This window comes from Gadus chalcogrammus, chromosome 21 (assembly GCF_026213295.1).
Source record: "Gadus chalcogrammus isolate NIFS_2021 chromosome 21, NIFS_Gcha_1.0, whole genome shotgun sequence".
In the NCBI taxonomy this organism is placed as follows: domain Eukaryota; kingdom Metazoa; phylum Chordata; class Actinopteri; order Gadiformes; family Gadidae; genus Gadus; species Gadus chalcogrammus.
In genome coordinates this window covers 4,855,715-4,875,516 of record NC_079432.1, presented here as the reverse complement: position 1 = coordinate 4,875,516, position 19,802 = coordinate 4,855,715, and the positions used below count along the sequence as shown (strand labels likewise).

General features: G+C 46.6%; 1 protein-coding gene across 2 annotated transcripts; it reads right to left on the bottom strand.

The window, feature by feature from the left end:
* Positions 1–754: 754 nt before the first annotated feature.
* On the bottom strand, positions 755–16,952 carry LOC130374489 (E3 ubiquitin-protein ligase pellino homolog 2). Of its 2 annotated transcripts, none has more exons than XM_056581282.1 (7): positions 16,620–16,952; positions 9,674–9,803; positions 8,949–9,050; positions 8,054–8,251; positions 7,038–7,223; positions 5,729–5,934; positions 755–5,099 (listed from the first exon to the last, which is right to left on the bottom strand). In XM_056581282.1, the coding sequence occupies exons 1-7, from the start codon at positions 16,694–16,696 to the stop codon at positions 4,712–4,714; spliced, it is 1,287 nt and encodes a 428-aa protein (XP_056437257.1). In that variant the 5' UTR covers positions 16,697–16,952; the 3' UTR covers positions 755–4,711. The 2 variants fall into 2 exon arrangements, with proteins under 2 accessions (XP_056437257.1, XP_056437256.1); XM_056581281.1 differs by having other exon boundaries at positions 4,699–5,132.
* Between the last annotated feature and the right edge of the window lie 2,850 nt (positions 16,953–19,802).

Genomic DNA, 19,802 nt, shown 5'->3' with positions numbered 1-19,802 from the left:
ACACACACACACACACACACACACACACACACACACACACACACACACACACACACACACACACAAACCCACCAGGGGGCCACACACACGCACACACACACACCAGGGGGCCACACACACACACACACACAAACTCACCAGGGGGCCACACACACACACACACACACACACACACACACACACACACACACACACACACACACACACACACACACACACACACACACACAAACTAACACAAGAACAAATACACGTAGACACACACACACACGAACAAATACACATAGACACACACACACACACACACACACACACACACACACACACACACACACACACACACACACACACATATTTTGAAACTAGCACCAACCCACATCCAGATACATTATAGTGCAGTTCACATAAACATACAAGTGTGAATAAATATATGCATATGTGTCCACACACACAAAGTATCCCCTTCAAACTTCCTCTCCAGCGTTACCCACAGCCCCCGTAGAGGACTGCACGTTAATTAGCTGGGATCAAAAGCTACAAATCCCTCCTCTGAGAATACTTCCAGATTTCAGAAACCCAACCTCCATCATTTATACTCTGTGTCCCCTGGTGCACACACTCACTCTCACACACACACACACAGACACGCACACACACACACACACACACACACAGATAGAAAAAACGACCTCCATCATTCATACTCTAGGGCTCCTCTCTTTCTCTGACGCACACACGCGCGTGTGCACACACACACACACACAAATACAAACACGATTGAAGGGTGTTGATAATTAATTACACTGAACCAGACGTTTTCTTTCGATTTTATTTTATTTATTTGACCTTAATATTCCAACTGTTTTTCTAAAACTGCAATACTCACAAATCCAAATGATCTGTGCCCTTTTCTCCCATAAGGACGAATATATCAAGTGTAGAATAGAACTGCAGGCCACCATAGTCTAACAATACCATATAGGCCTAAAGCCCCTATACCACAAAGTAACTATAATAGGCCGTGGTATATCTTTCTGTAGACTTTCCTTCGCACTGGCTTTCTCTTCTGCTACTTCTTACCCTTGCTGTGGAAGAGATTAAGTGCTGTGTGTCACCAAGATACCCATGAAATAGGCTTCATAATCTTTATATGGGGGGGGGGAGAAGCAAACTGTTTCCCGGTGGTTTAAGAGAGAAATCATTTCCCAACAAACTTTTGTACAACGCCACGCTCAGCAAAGACGCCACACTCTTTCAGTGTCAGAAAAGAATGAAGACATTTTGTTCTTCAAAAAAATATGTTGTCATTTAGCATGTTGTTTATAATTTTTCAGGTTTGCGTGGCAATGAGTGTGACTGTCAAAATTGGTTTTTATGATTGCAGACGACTCGAGGCGGTGATGCAACGTGAAAGCAACCCCCCATTATGTTGAGCCAGCCTCTCTCAGACTGCCCTCTGGTGGCTGAGCGCTGCAAAAACATGCACGCTTCCGAGGTGAGCACATAGGCCTCGTTTATTGAACTGCAATACGATTTCTAGCAATTAATGTTGGAGTCTTTATATTTCGCTATCGTATTTTCGCTTTTACTTGTTTTTGGGTTGTTTTTAAGGAGGCCTAGCACATACTAGTTCAGAGTAGTTTACAAATGAATGAACGCCTTGTGAATACACAAGTCGAGAGAAAGAAGACATCTGATTTGGGTTAACAGGTTTATTGACATGTGTATAGCGATTGTCTGTGCACCAGAGAAATACAGAAAATTATATAAAATAAACAAAAATAACAAATACCATGTAATGGTATAATGTTGGTGACTTAAGTGAATGACGGTGTAAAGAAGTAAAAATATAAAATACCCAGGATGACAATGTCAACTAGTTGGCAAAAAACTAGAAAGAGTATAGATACTACCCAAATATTTAATTAAAAATAATGTGTCCATCTTGAATCGAGATACGCACTATTATGACTTCTCTGAAGTGCTTGGACTTCGTTATGCTAGGAACAAGAACAATAAACCAAAAAACAGTTTAATATGGAACGATCCAATAAGGACTGGTAGAAAATAACGATTTTTCATAAAAAATACAAACTTTATTTAATGTCAAAAAAGAAGGACAACGTGAATATTGTTGTGAAGGTCTGCTCCTCTTTGCCACATGCCAAAGGTAACACATTAAACTGTTTTACACAACGTTTTCAGACTCGCTGCTGCCCCCTAGTGGTTTCGATGCGTGTTGCGTTAAGGAGTAGAAGAGAATAAACCCATCAGGTTGATTCACTCTAGCCACGACGGTAAAGTCCCTCCGGTGTTACTACCCGTATGTGAAGTATAGGACCCGGTAGGACCAGATCTTTATTCTAATGCAGGCGTTGTGAATTGTTTTTTTTTCTACATTTCAGACACCATTAGGAAAAAAATAGACATTTCTATGGACCTGGTTGAATGCTAGAGGCAGGGCAGGGGGGGGAATGCTGTCCACCCCCCAGTTACCTGTAAAGAGAGTCGAGACTACGAGAGAGTCTGAACAAAAGCACCTAACACTACGACGACAACCCAGCCCAAAACAAAGCGTTTCCATCTGTAAGAAGCGACACGGGATTCCCGCTCTGTTCATCGTGTTGTGTGACCATTAACATTCCGCTGACATCACCCTCGTTTTGCATTGAAAATTGCTTAGTTTCAAACCAAAAAATTAATATAATTGCTATTATTGTTTCGAGGAACAAAGCACTTGGAAGAAAGCTTGGACTGTAGAACTTCTCCGGGGCTAAAATACTTTCCGTGTGAATCTTACAAGTTTGGCCGTCCACCGTGGAAACTCCTAACAGTCTGTCCTTTGCCTCCCCGTCTTTGAGCGTATGAAGCAGAGTGTACGTTCGTTCACATGCAAGCGAGACATTATTTCGTGACTTTCGTAATATCACAACATCCTTTAACTTTTTTTTTTTTCCTTTCTTTTTTTTTTTTTTTATATAATGGAGCCAACTATTCACACACACACGCACACACAGGAGGACCTTCTGATGCTAACCACAATCAAGCTACACCGTAAATTCAATTACAAAAATAGTATCACAATATAGACAATTCGTTATGAGCACCTGGGAAGGCTAGACATAGCCTTGTGTATTTGGCTACATTCATTGTCAGGGCAATGCATTTACGGTCTGTGGTGTGTGTGTGTTTTTCTTTGTGTGCGTGTGTTTTTCTCTCTGTGTGTGTGTGTGTGTGTGTGTGTTTTTCTTTGTGTGTGTGTGTTTTTCTCTCTCTGTGTGTGTTTTTCTCTCTCTCTGTGTGTTTTTCTCTCTCTCTGTGTGTGTGTGTGTGTGTGTGTGTGTGTGTGTGTGTGTGTGTGTGTGTGTGTGTGTGTGTGTGTGTGTGTGTGTGTGTGTGTGTGTGTGTGTGTGTGTGTGTGTGTGTTTTCTCGACACAGTGTTGGCAATAACATATTTTTTTCCTGCTCTCAGAAGCTCTCACCAGATATACCTACCACACAGTTATACTCTGAAACACACACTTGCGCACACTGAAAGAAAACAGTTAACTCAAAAACAGTTGGCCAGTTAGAAAAATAGTTATATATTTGTTTTTTTTCAACACTGAACATCTAAAATAACCCCCCCCTACCAGATCTCTAAATGGATCCCTCCCCGCTTCCTAACAAAATATTTTATTTTCTTTCAAACACGGAGAAAGAAAAAAGTATTTTCTTTTTTGAGGTTATATGTGGTCTCGACCGTCCGTCCGTCCGTCAACACAATAACATTGACCCTGTTTTTATCGTGCCCGCAAACTCCTCCTTGCATGTTTCAAGCAGCTGCAAAACGTGTCTGAAATCAGCATTCACACTTTCAGATAAAAGTAAAAATCAATTCTAATATTTTTTCCGATTTGCTTTACGTTCTTACGTTCTAACCCTAAACACAAAAAACTATCGAACTTCGATATCAAACACACCTCTGGTTGAGCCCTTTGGCCCAAGACTTTTTTTTTTTTTTTTCTTCACTATGTCTAAAGTGATCGATGAACCCACACTCTGTTGAAAAAGTGTGGCTTCACGTTTAGCTTATCTAGTATTGCATGGAAGTGCTGTTATTGCTTTGTAGAGTGATGAAGTGGATTTTTTCCAAGACGAGGAGTTTTCATAAAAGCCCGGCCTTCGTGTGTGATGGGTTTGGAAATCTGCATAGATCGGACGTCCCCCCTTGTCGTGTATACCTCTCTGGACAGGACTGTGTGAGCGAGTTACCCATCCTGGTTCTATACAGATCAGCAAACTTTGAGGCAGGCTTTGAGAAGCTTCAGCTCCGAGCTGCGTTCAGAGACTTACCATTGTGCCAGCCATTTGAGCAAAATCGTTAAGTTGAACTAACGACGAATAGACTGTAATAGACTCCAATTAAAATTTGAGGTGAAAACGCTTGCATCACTGTCAATGTAGCACTTGACACCAATCGGCAACGATTTAGCACTAAACGAACCAAACCGAAAAAAAACAACCTTAATCTACGATTAACAACCGACCAACCGACAAATCGGTTCCGACGTTTTGGACCCAAGGTTCCGAACTCTGACCGCAGCTCGGGGGCGTCATTCTGCAGTGGGTGGTGGAGGTGGGTGGTGGAGGTGGGTGGGGTTGGCGGGCGGGTGGGTGGGTAGGCGTGGACGGTCCCCCCCCCCCCCCCCCTCTGTACTCCGCGGCCCCTCAGTCGATGGGCCCCTGGAAGATGAGGCGCGTCCAGCCGGGCGTGCCCAGCGCCGAGGAGCAGAAGGGGCAGACGGGCCGAAAGGCGTGCGTGCCGTGGGGCAGCGGCGTCTCCGCCCAGTACCTGACGGTCCTCTCCGAGCACACGTGGCCGCACGGCACCAAGGCGTGCGTGGGCGCGCCGGCGTCCACGTAGACGGCCGGCTCGCAGCCCAGCCACAGCGGCACGTAGGGGCCCACGCTGCGGCACAGCGGGCACTCGCGGCGCGCCAGCGAGGAACCGTCGCCGTCCCGCGGCGCCTCCTGGCCCTCCGAGCGCTGGCCCCAGTCGTGGCGGCCGTGCACGTGGCCGCAGGTGAGGTATACCCAGGGCTGGCGCTCCTCCAGGCTGGAAGCGACAGGCGATTGGGTCACTGCGTGTCTGTCGCCGGGCGGGGTTGGTTTGAAGATGCAATATGTTTTTGTTTTGGTATTGTATGTATACATTTTTAAAAAAGGCTGCAGTATGCATTATGTTTTATTCATGAAATGGGACCTGAAACGCATCGTTGTGCTGCCTTTAGGCTACAGGGATCTAGGTTACTAAGGGTTTGGAGGGCGGAGGGAGAGGGTCTGACCTCAAAATGAAGACTTGAGCTAGCTTGAAATCACCAAATCATGCAAATCGTACCATTAGCTGTTTAGGCGGTCGCTCTGACTCACCAAACAGCCGAAGGGAGTGTTCCTCCTTTCCATTTGAAAAATTTCCTACAAACCATGCCACTCCTCAGAATAAATAACTTCTCCAAACCCTGTGTGTTTCAAAAATAGCCCACCGTATACCCCGTCCAGTGTCTCTGCCTAATGTGTAAATCTCTTTGGACAAAATAAAGTGCCTTCCGGCTATATGACTCAAAGGTGAACCTGCTCTCACTCTTATCATGCGGTGTCATGGGTGTGCGTGGGCAGTGGCGCCCCCTACTCTCTCACTCTTATCATGCGGTGTCATGGGTGTGCGTGGGCAGTGGCGCCCCCTACCTGTGGCTTCGAGGCAGGCTGGGGAAGGCCAGGGTGCTCAGGCCCACGGGACACTGCGGGCGTGCCGCGTTCAGCTCCTGCCGCAGGGCTTCCAGGTGCCTGATGGTGGGGGCCCTCAGGAGCCCCTCGCCCGTCCGCCACAGCAGGGTGGCCCCGCACAGGTCCACCAGGGAGCCGTCGCGCAGGGCGCTGCTCTCACCCTCCGCCTGCAGGGGGCGATGTCGGGGTTAGGGAGTCGCTTGGTAGGAGTTGGGTTTGGGAGTTAGTGTACTCTGCGCGCGTGTGTGTGTGCGCACACACACACACACACACACACACACACACACACACACACACACACACACAGTAAACGAATACAGAAACAAATTGCACCACCCATACATAAAAAATATACAACCAAACGCACACATCAAACACACAGCCCCACTAAGACACACACAAAGCCATCGACCACAACCACACTGTGACACAAAAACCCAGTCACCATAACACAAACAAACCCATTCACCCAAACCACCACGACACACTAACCTCTAAGTACATCTGATATCATTTGGATGATGTTGTATTTTGGTCAGGTCTTGATGCAGGACGTATCATTAGATAGTCCTGAACAAAGCCTTTGCTGTTGAATATGGTTGTTGAGACTGAAATAGGAAGGTTCACTGGTGTATAGTAACATACCGTGGACTTTCCCTGGGGTAGAATAGTTTTACAACACTGAGCGGCTGCCAGAAAACGCCTCCGTACCGGAACTGAAAGTCTTACCCGTGTTGCATTGTATAACCAGAATCACACATCTCCGTTGAGTTTATGTATTTTTTATTTTTATTTGAACGATATGATATTCAGCAGATATTGAGGGTGTGAATAACAGCAGGGTGACGAGGTGAACCCAGGATCTGCTAAATAAAAAGAACCCTTCCCTAAACAAGGGTAATGTTTCAAAATGTTCCCAATGGATACAACATTAAAAAAAAGTGTATCCCAATAGCTCTGCAACAGTGAAAAGCAGAGCCTACAAAACGATTGCGTTTTGTAGGTACTCGTTGAGAATTGGAAGCTTGGAGGTTTTGGGGTATTTCAGGAATGCCTAACTTAACACACACAAAAACCAACCACACACAACCACTCATAGACACACACACTACCATCCACTGAACCCCCCACCTACACACACACACTACCATCCACTGAACCCACCCACCCACCCACCCACACAACTCCCACACAGACACAGACTCGTAGACACAGAGACCCCCACCCATCACGTAACCCCCCCCCCCCACCCTCCAGACGGGGCGCTGACCAGGGTGCCGCGGGTGGGTCCGGACCGGGTCTCCCTCAGGGCGTACACGTCCCCGCACACGGAGATCTCCCGCCACAGGCCCTGGCGGGAGTCCTCGGGGAAGCCGTCGGGGTGCATCACCAGCACCCCGTTGGTGGTCAGCCCGTCCATGTGGCCGTCGGGGTTCTTCCACTTGGTGGCCTTCTCCTGGAGCACAGGGCACACACACAGGAACGCATGAGCGCGCGCACAAACACACACACACACACACACACACACACACACACACACACACACACAGACACAGACACACACCACACAAGTGCATACACACAAACACACATGCATAAACACAAGCAAGCATACACACACACACACACACACACACACGCAAAGACATGCATAAACACACGAACACACATGCATACAAGCACACACAAGTGCACACACACAGATGCATAAAAACATGCACACACATGCAAATACACAAAAAAGTGCACAAGCAGAAAGCACACACACACAAACACACTATCGAAGGGGACGTTAGCGTGTGGTGAAATTCGGGTTTGCATAAACCGTCTCTGTTGAAACTAAGCCTGTCTCAGTTCGTCAGGAGAGGTTGACGGAGCGTTACAAGTCACCAGGGGCGACAAGTTCCCCTTTTTACGTATTCTAGATGCTTCTAAACGTCTCCTGGATGATTCCTGACTCTCCGGAGGCTACGGTGTCATGGTCTGTGTTACATAATATATAATATATACGTGTTTAAGTGTGTGTATATTTATATGAGTGTGTATATGCATACATGTGGGTATGTGTAGATATTCACTGTACATATTCTAGCTATATTTAAACTATTTCGACTATTTTGTTCTTTGTTACTCTTTTTCCTCTTATCTTATACTATTTTTTATTCTATTATATTATTGCATTGTTAGGCAGAGCTCGGGACACAGACGTTTCATCGCCAGCTGCGACTGCTTGGCCTGTAAGGTTGTGCATCAGACAGTAAAACAACTCCACTCGGCTCCACCCACCCCCAGGAAGATGTTTTTGGACGAGTCGAAGCCGGCAGCGTAGATGCGGGCGGTGTAGGGCGGGCTGCGCTCGCACACCACCCGGCAGGCGAAGCGGGAGATGGTGCTGGGGGCCACCGAGGGGTCCTCGCCCTCCTTGCCGCCGCCCGACGTGTCCGTCACCACGAAGTCGATGGGGCTCTCCGTGGAACGCCCGATCTGTTGCCGGGGGAGACCGTGACGATGTCGTCACACAAACCGCTTCAGGTGCAGTACGATCGATTGAATCGTGACGCTTCAGGAGATCTCTTATTCATATTGTGTTCATTACAATTTAAATTGGGATATAACAATAGTGTCATGTTGAGAAAAATACCAATGTAACACACACCGATATAACACAAGTGTAAGATAATTCTTATTCATATTGTGCTACAATTGAAATAGTGATATTCAACTAGGCTTAAAATAGTTTTGGCACATTGATAATTAAAATCTGTCGATTGTTCCCTTGTGTGAGCTGAAATGACGACGTTAAAAACAAAGTTAGATAATTCCTCTTGCAGGACGTTTGCCTGTGCATGCGGTTGTCTGAAGCTAGCGTGACAATGTGGTGAGACAGATTGTCCCGATAAGAGCAGCCCAAAAAAATATAATCGTTGAAACCCTGTGGGTGGGGGTAATATATTATTACGTAAAAACAAAATAATCCCCATTATTGCCTCACAAGGCAACCACCCAGGGAAAAAACAGCTAATTTGCATGTTATGTACACATCTTCTCCCAAAGATACACATTAGGTCAGTATAATCCCCCCCCCTCCTACCCCACCCATTTACTCCACCCCCTAACAGCCTGTTGTTCTTCCCCCACCCAGTATCCTGCGTTACTCAGCACGACCTGACGCAGCGTTTACCTGGAACATGTCTGTATTGTTGTCATGGCAATACTCCACCACCACTGTCTGGTTGCGAGACAGCGTGAAGGAGATGCTGTGCTGCCCCCTGCTGTTGACCGCCTGCAACAGCAAGACACACACAAACGTTACTTTCTGTCGCGCATTTACTAATTCAATTATTTGTCAAACTTTTTTGTTTTTCGATAACAGTTTGACAAGTTTTCGGGAAGTGATTTGTACAGTTTGAAAAGCGCACAGTGAGGCCTCATGCAAGCTAGACGGACACAGACAGATAGTAAGAGAGACACACAGAAGCCGACAGACAGATAGACACACAGAGGCCGACAGGCAGACAGACAGATAGTAAGAGAGACACACAGAGGCTGACAGACAGATAGTAAGATACACACAGAGGCCGACAGACAGACAGACAGATGATAAGAGAGACACACAGAGGCCGACAGACAGACAGACAGATAGACAGAGAGACACACAGAGGCCGACAGGCAGTCAGATGGAGGGATAACACAGGAATCCACCACCACCATCATCCTTCCTTCCTTCTCAGCCCTGAATTGAACAACAGTGGTCAGCCACAGGAAGGAAGCAAACGTTCAACACATTTCCCCACACACACACACACACACACACACACACACACACACACACACACACACACACACACACACACACACACACACACACACACACACACACACACACACACACACACACACACACACCTTGCTGTCCTGTGGGGTGGTGAGGATGTGTACGGTGCTGGGCTTGACGCCGTTGGCCTTGGCTCGTCGGTAGAGAGCGAAGTGGCTCTTCCTGCGACCGCGGTCGCCGGTGGGCAGGGAGCCATTGTACCTGGGGTAGGACGGACAGACAGACAGACAGTAGGACAGACGGGACAGTGAGCAGCTTGTTGAGGCCGCTCCAACATGGGAGAGGTACCACGGGGAAAGACATGGGCGTGGCGGCGATATGGGACAGTGTGTACTTTCACCAAAGTCATGGGGAGCGTTGCAGGATGTTGATGAATATCACGATATATGCCTACGAGTTTGAATACAATCGGACTTCAGGGTTGTTACGTAGAAGTAGGTGGAAATGTTTTTCGATTCACCAACTCAACTTTGTAGTTAAATAACCTGAAGGGCATATCTTCTCATCATAAATCATTTAGACTAGGTCACAAGATTAAGAGATATCTTAAATTCTTGACGAAGATAATCGAAAATAAAAGACAAACGCTAGTAATGAATAGAGACACCATACACCAGTTGAGTTACATTGAGAGGAAGACCAAATAAATTAGGGTGGATAAAATATGAAAAGGTAGTAAAAAAAGAAAAATCAGCGCTTAGGAGGAAAGCATCCACTTAGCAACTTAATGGTGATGCTAACGAAGAGGCTTAAAGCATATTAGATGGCTGCCAATCAACACTGGCTGCGTCCTAGGTATTTCTCATTGTGGAAGTAACACAGCTAACACTTAAGCGGTTTCAAGTGGAATGTGCTAGCGCACGAGGCCTCCCTCTCCCAACAGACCACTTGTGATTAATGTAACTGTTGAACCTGCCCCGCAGAGACACCACTACTTAGAGCCCCATCCACTCACAGCGGGCACTGGAAACACACTCTATTGGGTGGCTATTGTCTATACTCTTTCCAGATCAACTCCTTCAAAATAAAAGCCCCTCTCCCTTTAAAAAAAACAAAAACGATATGGTACGTCTTTCGATTTGATAGTCAATGAACGCACAAAGATTGTTTTGCATCACGATATACAGTTACTCTTTAAGCAGATGGATCTAAAGTGAATTACAAATGAGGCTATGAGAACCATTTAAACAAGACTATAAGTACATCCTGCTCTGTTCAATCTTGTGCTACTACACTCGTTTTAATCCACTTATCTCCCCCTCTCTCTCTCCTCATATGATGACAGTTGTTATGTCGGAAGACTTGGATCTTCAAACTGATTGAAACCTCCCTGAAACTTCCAGCAGAACACACGGCAGTCCACAACTCAGAAAATTCCTTCCTTTCACAACAGGCGAATGGAAACTTTATTGTTCCGCTCTCAAGTTCAGATGGAAGGTTGTACGCTCTCTTAAAACGCTTGGCTAATCAACAGCGCATGGCACTTATTAGAGAGAGAGTGAGTGAGTGAGTGAGTGAATGAGTGAGAGAGAGAGACAGAGAGACAGAGAGACAGAAAGAGAGAGAGGAAATAAACTATTCAAACTGGAATGCCCAGTAGGCAAGTAAAATGCTTTGTCAAAGACATGGAAGGCGCGCTGCTTCTTTAAGAACGGCCCGCGAACGACAGCCGGTCCCATAGGGAGTCTGACTCTCGCAAAGCTATTCATGCACAGCGGGATGTGTAGGATGTAAAGACAGAGAGAGTGAGGGAAAGAAACGGTCGGAGACAAAGACAGTCAAAGAAAGAAAGAAAGAAAGAAAGAAAGAAAGAAAAAAAGAAAAAAAGAAAGAAAGAAAGAGAGAGAGAGAGAGAGGGAGAGAGAGAGAGAGAGAGAGAGACAAAGAAGACAGTCAGAGACAAAGAAGAAGACAGTCAGAGACAGAGAGAGAGAGAGAGCGACAGACAGAGAGAGAGCGAAAGAGAGCGAGAGAGCAACAGAGAGAGACAGAGAAAAGGACAGAGAGAGAGAGAAACAGTCAGAGAGGGAGAGAGAGAGAGACAGAGAGCGAGACAGAGAGAGAGAAAGAGACAGTCAGAGAAAGGGTCCGAGTCATAAAGATAGGACCCATGACGAGCCTATTTTAGCCATTCGATTAACTTTTTGTTGGCCACAGTGAGCTATTGTGCTGGAAGAATGAGTATTCTGGTCATAAGTCTCGAGATGAACGACCATCCCTTTGGGACAAGTGTAAGGAACGCCACGGGTCAAGAGAAATGGCCTTGTTTTTAAAGCTTCTTGCTGCGGAATCGCGAGGGCTCAAATAAAGTCCCAAAAATAATGCAGAATTTGTGAGAACATGGACAAACTGCCATAATCTTTCTCTTTCAATTCTCGACAAGGAGAAGTTGATATATGGTCATCTTTAAGACAGCGTTTTCAACCATTGCTGTTTGGATGAAATGCGTTACATCTAGAACCCTTCTCAAACTGGTTGCTAATATAACGTCTGTTTTGATGTTCTAAGATACAACGTGTAATGCAGGCCATTTTGACAGTTGGTATCAGGGACATAAAGTGTGTGTGAGTGTCTTCATGCATCTGTGTGTGTGTGTGTGTGTGTGAGCGAGATCAGATCAGCTTTCTCAATAAAATGGAGGAGAAAACACGCAGACAACAGCAGTGCAGTGATCACAAGGTGACGCTGGTAGCCAGAGACCCACACACACAATAAAAAAACAACATACTGGAAATAAAAGCATATGCATATGAAAACTGACTCGTCACAAAGTAACACAATTTAATCTGAAGAATACAGGATCATATTAGTCTAAAAAACGACGTAGTGCATGCAAAAGAGGCCCGAAGCTCTATTATATTGACCGACAAACATCAGCAGTACCTCGCCCAACACTGGAGAAACGTAATAACATGGATGTGATGAGCCAGCAGGGCGAGGCCCGAACTGTTCACGTCTGTACGTTGGGCCGGTGTATAACACCTAGAGAACCATGGACTGCTCTGCTTTACTGCTCTGCCTTACTGCACTGCAGTCTTTCGGGGGCAACGTGAAAGAGTACATTTAGGTGACGTGAACACATCTCAACAATCTTATCGCCACCCTCACAGGCACTGGGCTGTCGCGAGTCTCGTATGGCAGCACATGGTGTGAGCGAGGGACCATCACACTGACCAGTTAGGATGGCACATTTAAATGCACGCCAAGACGGGTTTCATTTCAGAATCGAAAGCCCAAAATCGGGACAAGAAGCCGATATAAGCTGCAGGGGGAACAGGTCAAACACCGGGGCGGATGTAGATTGATGTGCGCTAAGCCTCGGTCAATAATGCAGTCAGCGCTATAACTGCATGCAAGACCCACATCAACAGCAGTTAAGTGGAAAACTACATTGCCTTATTTTGCTCTGGAACATAATCAACAGCAACATAAACAATGTGACAGAGAGAGACAGACTGCTGGTAGTTATTTTTGCGCAGACTGCTGCCGAGCTGAAGGCGTTAATTCCTTGTTCGTAAACAGAGGAAGTGTAGTGGTAAATAATCAGACACATAGAGCAAGCATATCTTCTGTTGGAGGTGGTTGCTACACTTGATTTAGAAAAACGTTTCGTATCAAGTCCGGGGATTAATTATACATTAGGGAAAGTATTTCCTGGATATTTAAGGCGTGACACAGCATGGGCAAGTCCTAGAATGTTCTCCCGGGCCCCAGCCAAAATACGTTAGCATCATGTGTGTGCGTGTGTGTGTAAATACATCTCGACGCCAGTCACATAGCAGCAACCACATGGACATGGACAACTGGTAACAACCATAACAAGTAGCCCTGGCTCTCTTTATAGTTCACCCAGCCGTCTCCTTAACCCTGATGCTGGCGTTCTGGAGTCCTGTTCAGTTAACCATGGGCCTGATTCAGAGAGCAGACACACCCTGGATGGATTAGACTTCCCCTCCCATGAGGAAACGCAGGACCTTTTAACTCAGCCCGCCCTGTTTGTTATGGGCCTGGACTTGCGAGTCTTCAGCCATGGTACCCTGCCGAAACAACACTCACAAATTCACATTCACCCCTCAACTCTTCCTCTCCCTTCAAATGACATTGCAAGATGGAGACTACAACCCCGGCATGCACTGTTCTGAGCCTTGCTGTTTCCTGAGCTCCGACCCCGCGAAGCAGAGACCCGGGAGCAGCCGCGGGCCAGAGGAACACACCGCCGACGCGGTGGTCATGTGTCACATGATGAAAACCAGTACCCAGGAGAGAGGAGGAGGAGGGGACCAGCCAATGGCTCTGCTCAACGACTCGGAAATAGCCAACTTAAACGTCTGGCCCCGCCCTGAGGACGCCAGAGACCTTATTATCTATATATATGCAGCCAGAGGCAGCAGGAAGACATTAGACAAACAAAGTACATACGTCCAACGACAACAACAAAACCTGTGTTCGTCAGGAGGCAGGGAGGGAGGGCGAGCCAGAGCGTCAGCTGAGGTCCCGTGCACGCCCACCCGTGGTCCACGGCTTCACGCACGTGCGCTCTCCACAGTAAACTATGAAATATTCAGGCCTTCTGCCCCCCGACATGGCTGTTATTTTAGCAACGGGGCGTATGGCAGAGGGGGGAGGGGGGGGGGGGGGGGCGTGTCGCTGAGGAAGACTTGCCCCTCCGTGACGCAATGAGAGACGAGGAGGTAAGTCAGGTGATGAGGGGGCAGGAGGAAGAGCGGGCCAATGGAGGTGAGGCGACGAGAAGGCGATATGGAGGGTGCGAGGCGAACGCGTATGGGCGAGGGGAATGGACAGAACATAAGATGACACGCTTCCCACTGAGAGGAAACGAGGGAGACAGGCCGAGAGACAGGAGGGACGGACAGAGAGAGTGGGTCATGAGAATGACAGGCTGGCTAAAGGGGTATCAGGATTCGATACAGACTGTATCAAGAGAACACAGAGGGAGAGAGCACGATAGAGAGACATTGAGAACGAGAGATGAAGAGAGGGGTTTGAATTCCATTAGACAGCAGAAAGAATGGGGGGGGGGGGGGGGGTGGGGGGACAAAAGAGAGTTGGATTGAAGGGTCCCAGAGAGGGCTAGGAAGGAAGTGCATCTCAGGACAGTCCGAATGCTCGACACTGACACGGTGGCGGACAAGTGGTCGTCCGGGGGGGGGGGGGGGGGGGGGGGGGCTATGCCAATCAGCCATGGCAGGGAGTCACTGTAACAAGCGCATGTGATTCTGTTTGACAGCCATCGACCACAGGGGAGGAATGCGACCAGCTAGACAGACAGACAGATGGGAGAGGTCTATATAGGCCAGAGTAACACGGGGTGCGCGTCTGACAGCATTGAAAAAAATAAATAAAAAGAGCAGCCGGATTCTGAACGGATGACGATCTACATTAGGACAGCCAATCACAGCCTCTCGATGAGCGATAGATACAGCCTACAGCTGGGAACATCTCACTGACGCCGCCGCGACATCAAAGAGTTACGATTGAGTAGTTAATGCGGTTAGTCTGGGCCTGGAAAGAGGACGAATTAGGTTTTTATTTGGACCGAGCCTGATCGCGGGTGTGTTTCTGTAACGTTTTTGGTTACATATCGCTAACATATGATGTAAAAACCGAACAGGGGCTGGAACCGGTTTTATCTCAAACGGAAGCGTTTTGAGACAAACCAAGATCTAAAAATAAAAGATACCCCTAAATAATTTCGATCATAGCCCAATACTGTTTGAACCCCACGATAGTGTTGTGTCACTGCACCGCCACCAAGAATTACATGGAGTTGATCTGCTTGGCCTTAATCTCTAGATATGTGCTAAATGCCCTTCTTTCTCCCTCTCTGCGGAGATATGGGGGTGGTAACAGAGTGGCCTGTGTACACTCAGAGTTTGTGGGTGTCTGTGTGTGTGCGTGTGTATGTGTGTGTGTCTGTCTGACTGTGTTTGCCTGACTGTGTGTCTCTGTGTGTATGTCTGTTTGTGATCTGATCAGTATTCTGATGAGAGCTGCAGCCTCCTCTCTCAATGAGCGGCCAAAGAGGAACAGACAGGCCGTTGGGTCACTTATCTTTGGCCTACACAGGAAGCTGGACCGGGGTAAAAAAGGGGTCTGTATGAGCCTGGATATGGACTCGCTCTCCCTCTCTCTTCCTCCCTGTGTGTGTGTGTGTGTGTGTGTGTGTGTGTGTGTGTGTGTGTGTGTGTGTGTGTGTGTGTGTGTGTGTGTGTGTGTGTGTGTGTGTGTGTGTGTGTGTGTGTGATCATATTACGTCTGTTTGGAGTTCACTGGGTGGAAAGGCAGTAAATGCTGGTGATTGCCATCCACACATCCTGCCTAGTGTGTAAGTGTGTGTGCATGTGCGTGTGTATAATGTGGCTGACGAGGTCTTAGCTATCTTTAGCCTTTCCGCCGTACCGTGGTGTTAATTAAAATAAAAACACACACAATGCAATATTTAGCACAAGCTGAACAACATTTGAACGACATCGCTTTCATCCCCTGTCCTACTTTCAACGATCATATCCAGCATAGTATGACATCATGGGGATTTTCAGTCTGAGCAATCGAGCACTGATTTTACACCCACTCCAACCGTAGAAAATGAGGCTACATCCGTAGTATCCCCGTTTACTCCATCTATATCAAAATTAACGGATGGAGCCCCATTGAGGTTAAAACCACACAAATCAGCATCTATTGAGGGAGTGGGTCGCTCAGAGCCCCGGGCTTTCGTCTGGGGGCAAAGTTACTTTTCCGTTTTACAACGCCGTCCAACGGGAGACACGTTTCACTAAAAGCGATGCTTATCTCCACATTGCGGATAAAAAAAACACTTTTATCCAAAAGTGTGTTTATATGCAAAAAGCAACCATAGGATACGTTGAGGAGCAATGGATTAGAACTGGCTCGGACGTCACCCCCTCCCGGTTCATTGTAACGTTACGTTAACATTACTGTGGTAGTTATCCATCCAGACATTTGTGTATGGATGTAAGTGTATTCTTTACTTACCCCAAGATGACCAGCTCTCCGTATTTGATGGGGTCTTTAACGGGCACATCATCCTCGTCCTGTTTCGGTGAATTCATCAGACTGGCGCCGACTGCTCGAAAAAATTAAAAAAGACGCGTCTAATGGCAATAGTAGTGAAATAATAGATGGCAGGCACTCGAAAAACTACAAATGAGTTTTTTTAAATAGTCTCGGTCAGGTTTAATGCACGGGCCAGTGTCTTTTCTGACTCCTAACTCCTCGGTTTATTGTTTTGGTTTGTAAAAGAAGCATCTTTCGTAACGTTTAACTGTGTGCAGTGAGATCGATTGAGGGCCCGCGCTACAAATCTGTTCTGTAGCATAGGGTACAACAACAGCTAGCGGTAGGGAGTGGGTCGTACCATGCGAAGGAGGGGTGGTCGATATAAACTTTCTCAAATTGCACGAAATACTATGGCATTGAAGGAGGGTGCACCCGTTTTGAAATATGATTTAATAAAGTGTTTTGTTTTTTTCTGCGCAAAGTAGAACATAAAGGTTTAAAAATAAGTTACGGTTACACATTTAGGCGTGGATGCCCCCCGTTATGCATGGGATTGAGGAGGTCCCGGCGAGAACCCGGGCACTGACTCATGAAATAAACTACAATTCTCTAGGCATGTGTTGCCAGTCAAGGCTTCGTTTCCCTTCCGGTCATCTTTCTGTGTCAGAATGAAGATCAGATGTCGCTGGGAAATGATATGATCGGACGTAATCAACTTACATTTGTGTTTTTTCCCGGTTTTTGTGTGTGTGTGTGTGTGTGTGTGTGTGTGTGTGTGTGTGTGTGTGTGTGTGTGTGTGTGTGTGTGTGTGTGTGTGTGTGTGTGTGTGCGCGCGCGCGCTCGTGTGTATGTGCGCGCGCGTGTTATTCTGGTTAGGATGTGGGTCACCACCGCGATCAGACAAGCCATCTTCTCATTGTCTTTATTCGTTTGGGTAGAAAATTGTACATTTAGACATTAGTAATTTACTCACCACATCTCATTTCCCTTCACCTCTTTCACTCACACTCACTCACTCACTCACTCACTCACTCACTCACTCACTCACTCACTCACTCACTCTCACACACGCAAACACACACACACACACACACACACACACACACACACACACACACACACACACACACACACACACACACACACACACACACACACACACACACACACACACACACACACAAAACCGACACACCCCTACAGTACCCATCCTTCCTTGCACCTCTCCTCTCTTTCGCTCTCTCCCTCTCCACCTCTCTCTCTCTCTCTCTCTCTCTCTCTCTCTCTCTCTCTCTCTCCCTCCCTCTCCCTCAAACACACACACACACACACACACACACACACACACACACACACACACACACACACACACACACACACACACACACACACACACACACACACACACACACTCAATCTATTCATCTCCACACAGTAGGACATTTTTTATGAAAGAAATTATGCATTACTACTAGATAGCTACTCATACGTTCTGCCACCACAAGAGGGCAGTGTATAAATACAATAAGTCTCCACAAACACCTTATCTAAAAGGTGAATGTTCTATAACATATGAATAACGCCATGATGGCCTATATCTTAACATTGGCTAATGGTCGCAGTGTTTGGTTGTGGTTTATTTAGTATTTAATCAAGTCATCCCTAAATCAATCCATTTCCGAAGTTGGTAATGCACTGTAAAGTTCATCCTTTGTGGGATCTAATGGATAAGCAACTCGTGTGTCAGCCTGCGGGAATCACACACTTGGCACGGGCAGCAAAAGTATCACTTATACATGTTGGACATCAATCCCAGCAAGTCTGGTGTCCTTTGTTGTCATAGTTCTTTGATGAGGTGGAAAGCCGACCTTCTTGCTAGGGGAGATTTGGATTCAACCCAACCGCCCTGGATTCGCCTGTAAGAGAATCCCCATCTTCAACGTAACGTCATCATTGGCCGACGTTAGTTGAAACAGTAGACCTCACTGTGGCACCACAGCAACATGTACAAGCTTGCATGCAGAGCGAAGGCCGAGCCACTTGGAACTCTCCAGAATGTGATGTAATGTTTGCCTCTGCTAGCCCTACATTTTCACACAAGCATTTTGTTCCGCACAAGCACATTCACATACAAAAACGCAGAGTGGTGTGACTACCGCTATCGCCTTGAAAATGGAAATGACGTTTCACTTTGAATAATGTGTTGGAACCACAGGCAGCTTTTGATGACACTAACCAAACCAGTTGCAAGCACAGGCCCAAGTCAAAGCATTTTAGTTGAGTTTTATTGTCCGATGTGCAGTATAACATGCTTATGTCTGCACATTGAAATTTGTCAGGTGGTAGGTTTTGTTTCCTAGTGAATTAAGACTGAAACCTAAACTCCTGAATTCATTTTTTATTATCTGAAAAGAGACCATTTATCAGAAATGCTGTATTTTCTTCATAGAAGTGGGTTTCTATTCCCAACTAGCTTTGCTTTGGCCTGCTCAATGATATACTGATACATTCAACCTCTTATCATTGTTAAAAGCACATTATTCCTTGAAAAGTATCGATCCTTTGTTTGTGTTATGCTGTGAACCACAAAATAGTATTGTAAAATAATCATGTCTGCAATCACTCTCTTTCAGGGAGACCCTCTCCACCACTCCCAACACAGGGGGCAGGGAGGGAGGTCAGGCCTAGAATATCGTTTCCGCAGAACAGCATTCTGGGAGTTGTAGGATTCAAAACGTTACAAACAGAACTTGTGCAGTGCATCCGGTTTAAAAAAAAGGGGAAATAAAACCACAAACAACAGATGTGTATACTGGCATCTTCACATCCCCTACGTGGGCCTGTTCCTGTCTCAAATACACAGACAGCGTGACACTATTCTCTGGCAATTGCGCTCGACTCCCTCACGGTTGCCCTGTCAACCATAAGGCTCACATCTGGCTCCCTTCGGCCCGTAGACAGACATCCTCTGCAGCTGGATAGTGCCGACACCTTGTGTTCATGTGTGATAAACAATCTTTTAATGGAAAAAATACAAAGTTAATCAAAATTCCAGCTGATGGACAGCATGACTCCGAATGTCTAATTTAAATGCCATCATGCGCGTGAAATAATTCAGGGGAAGGTTCTAGAACTGGTTTTCGTATTTGCCCAGCGAA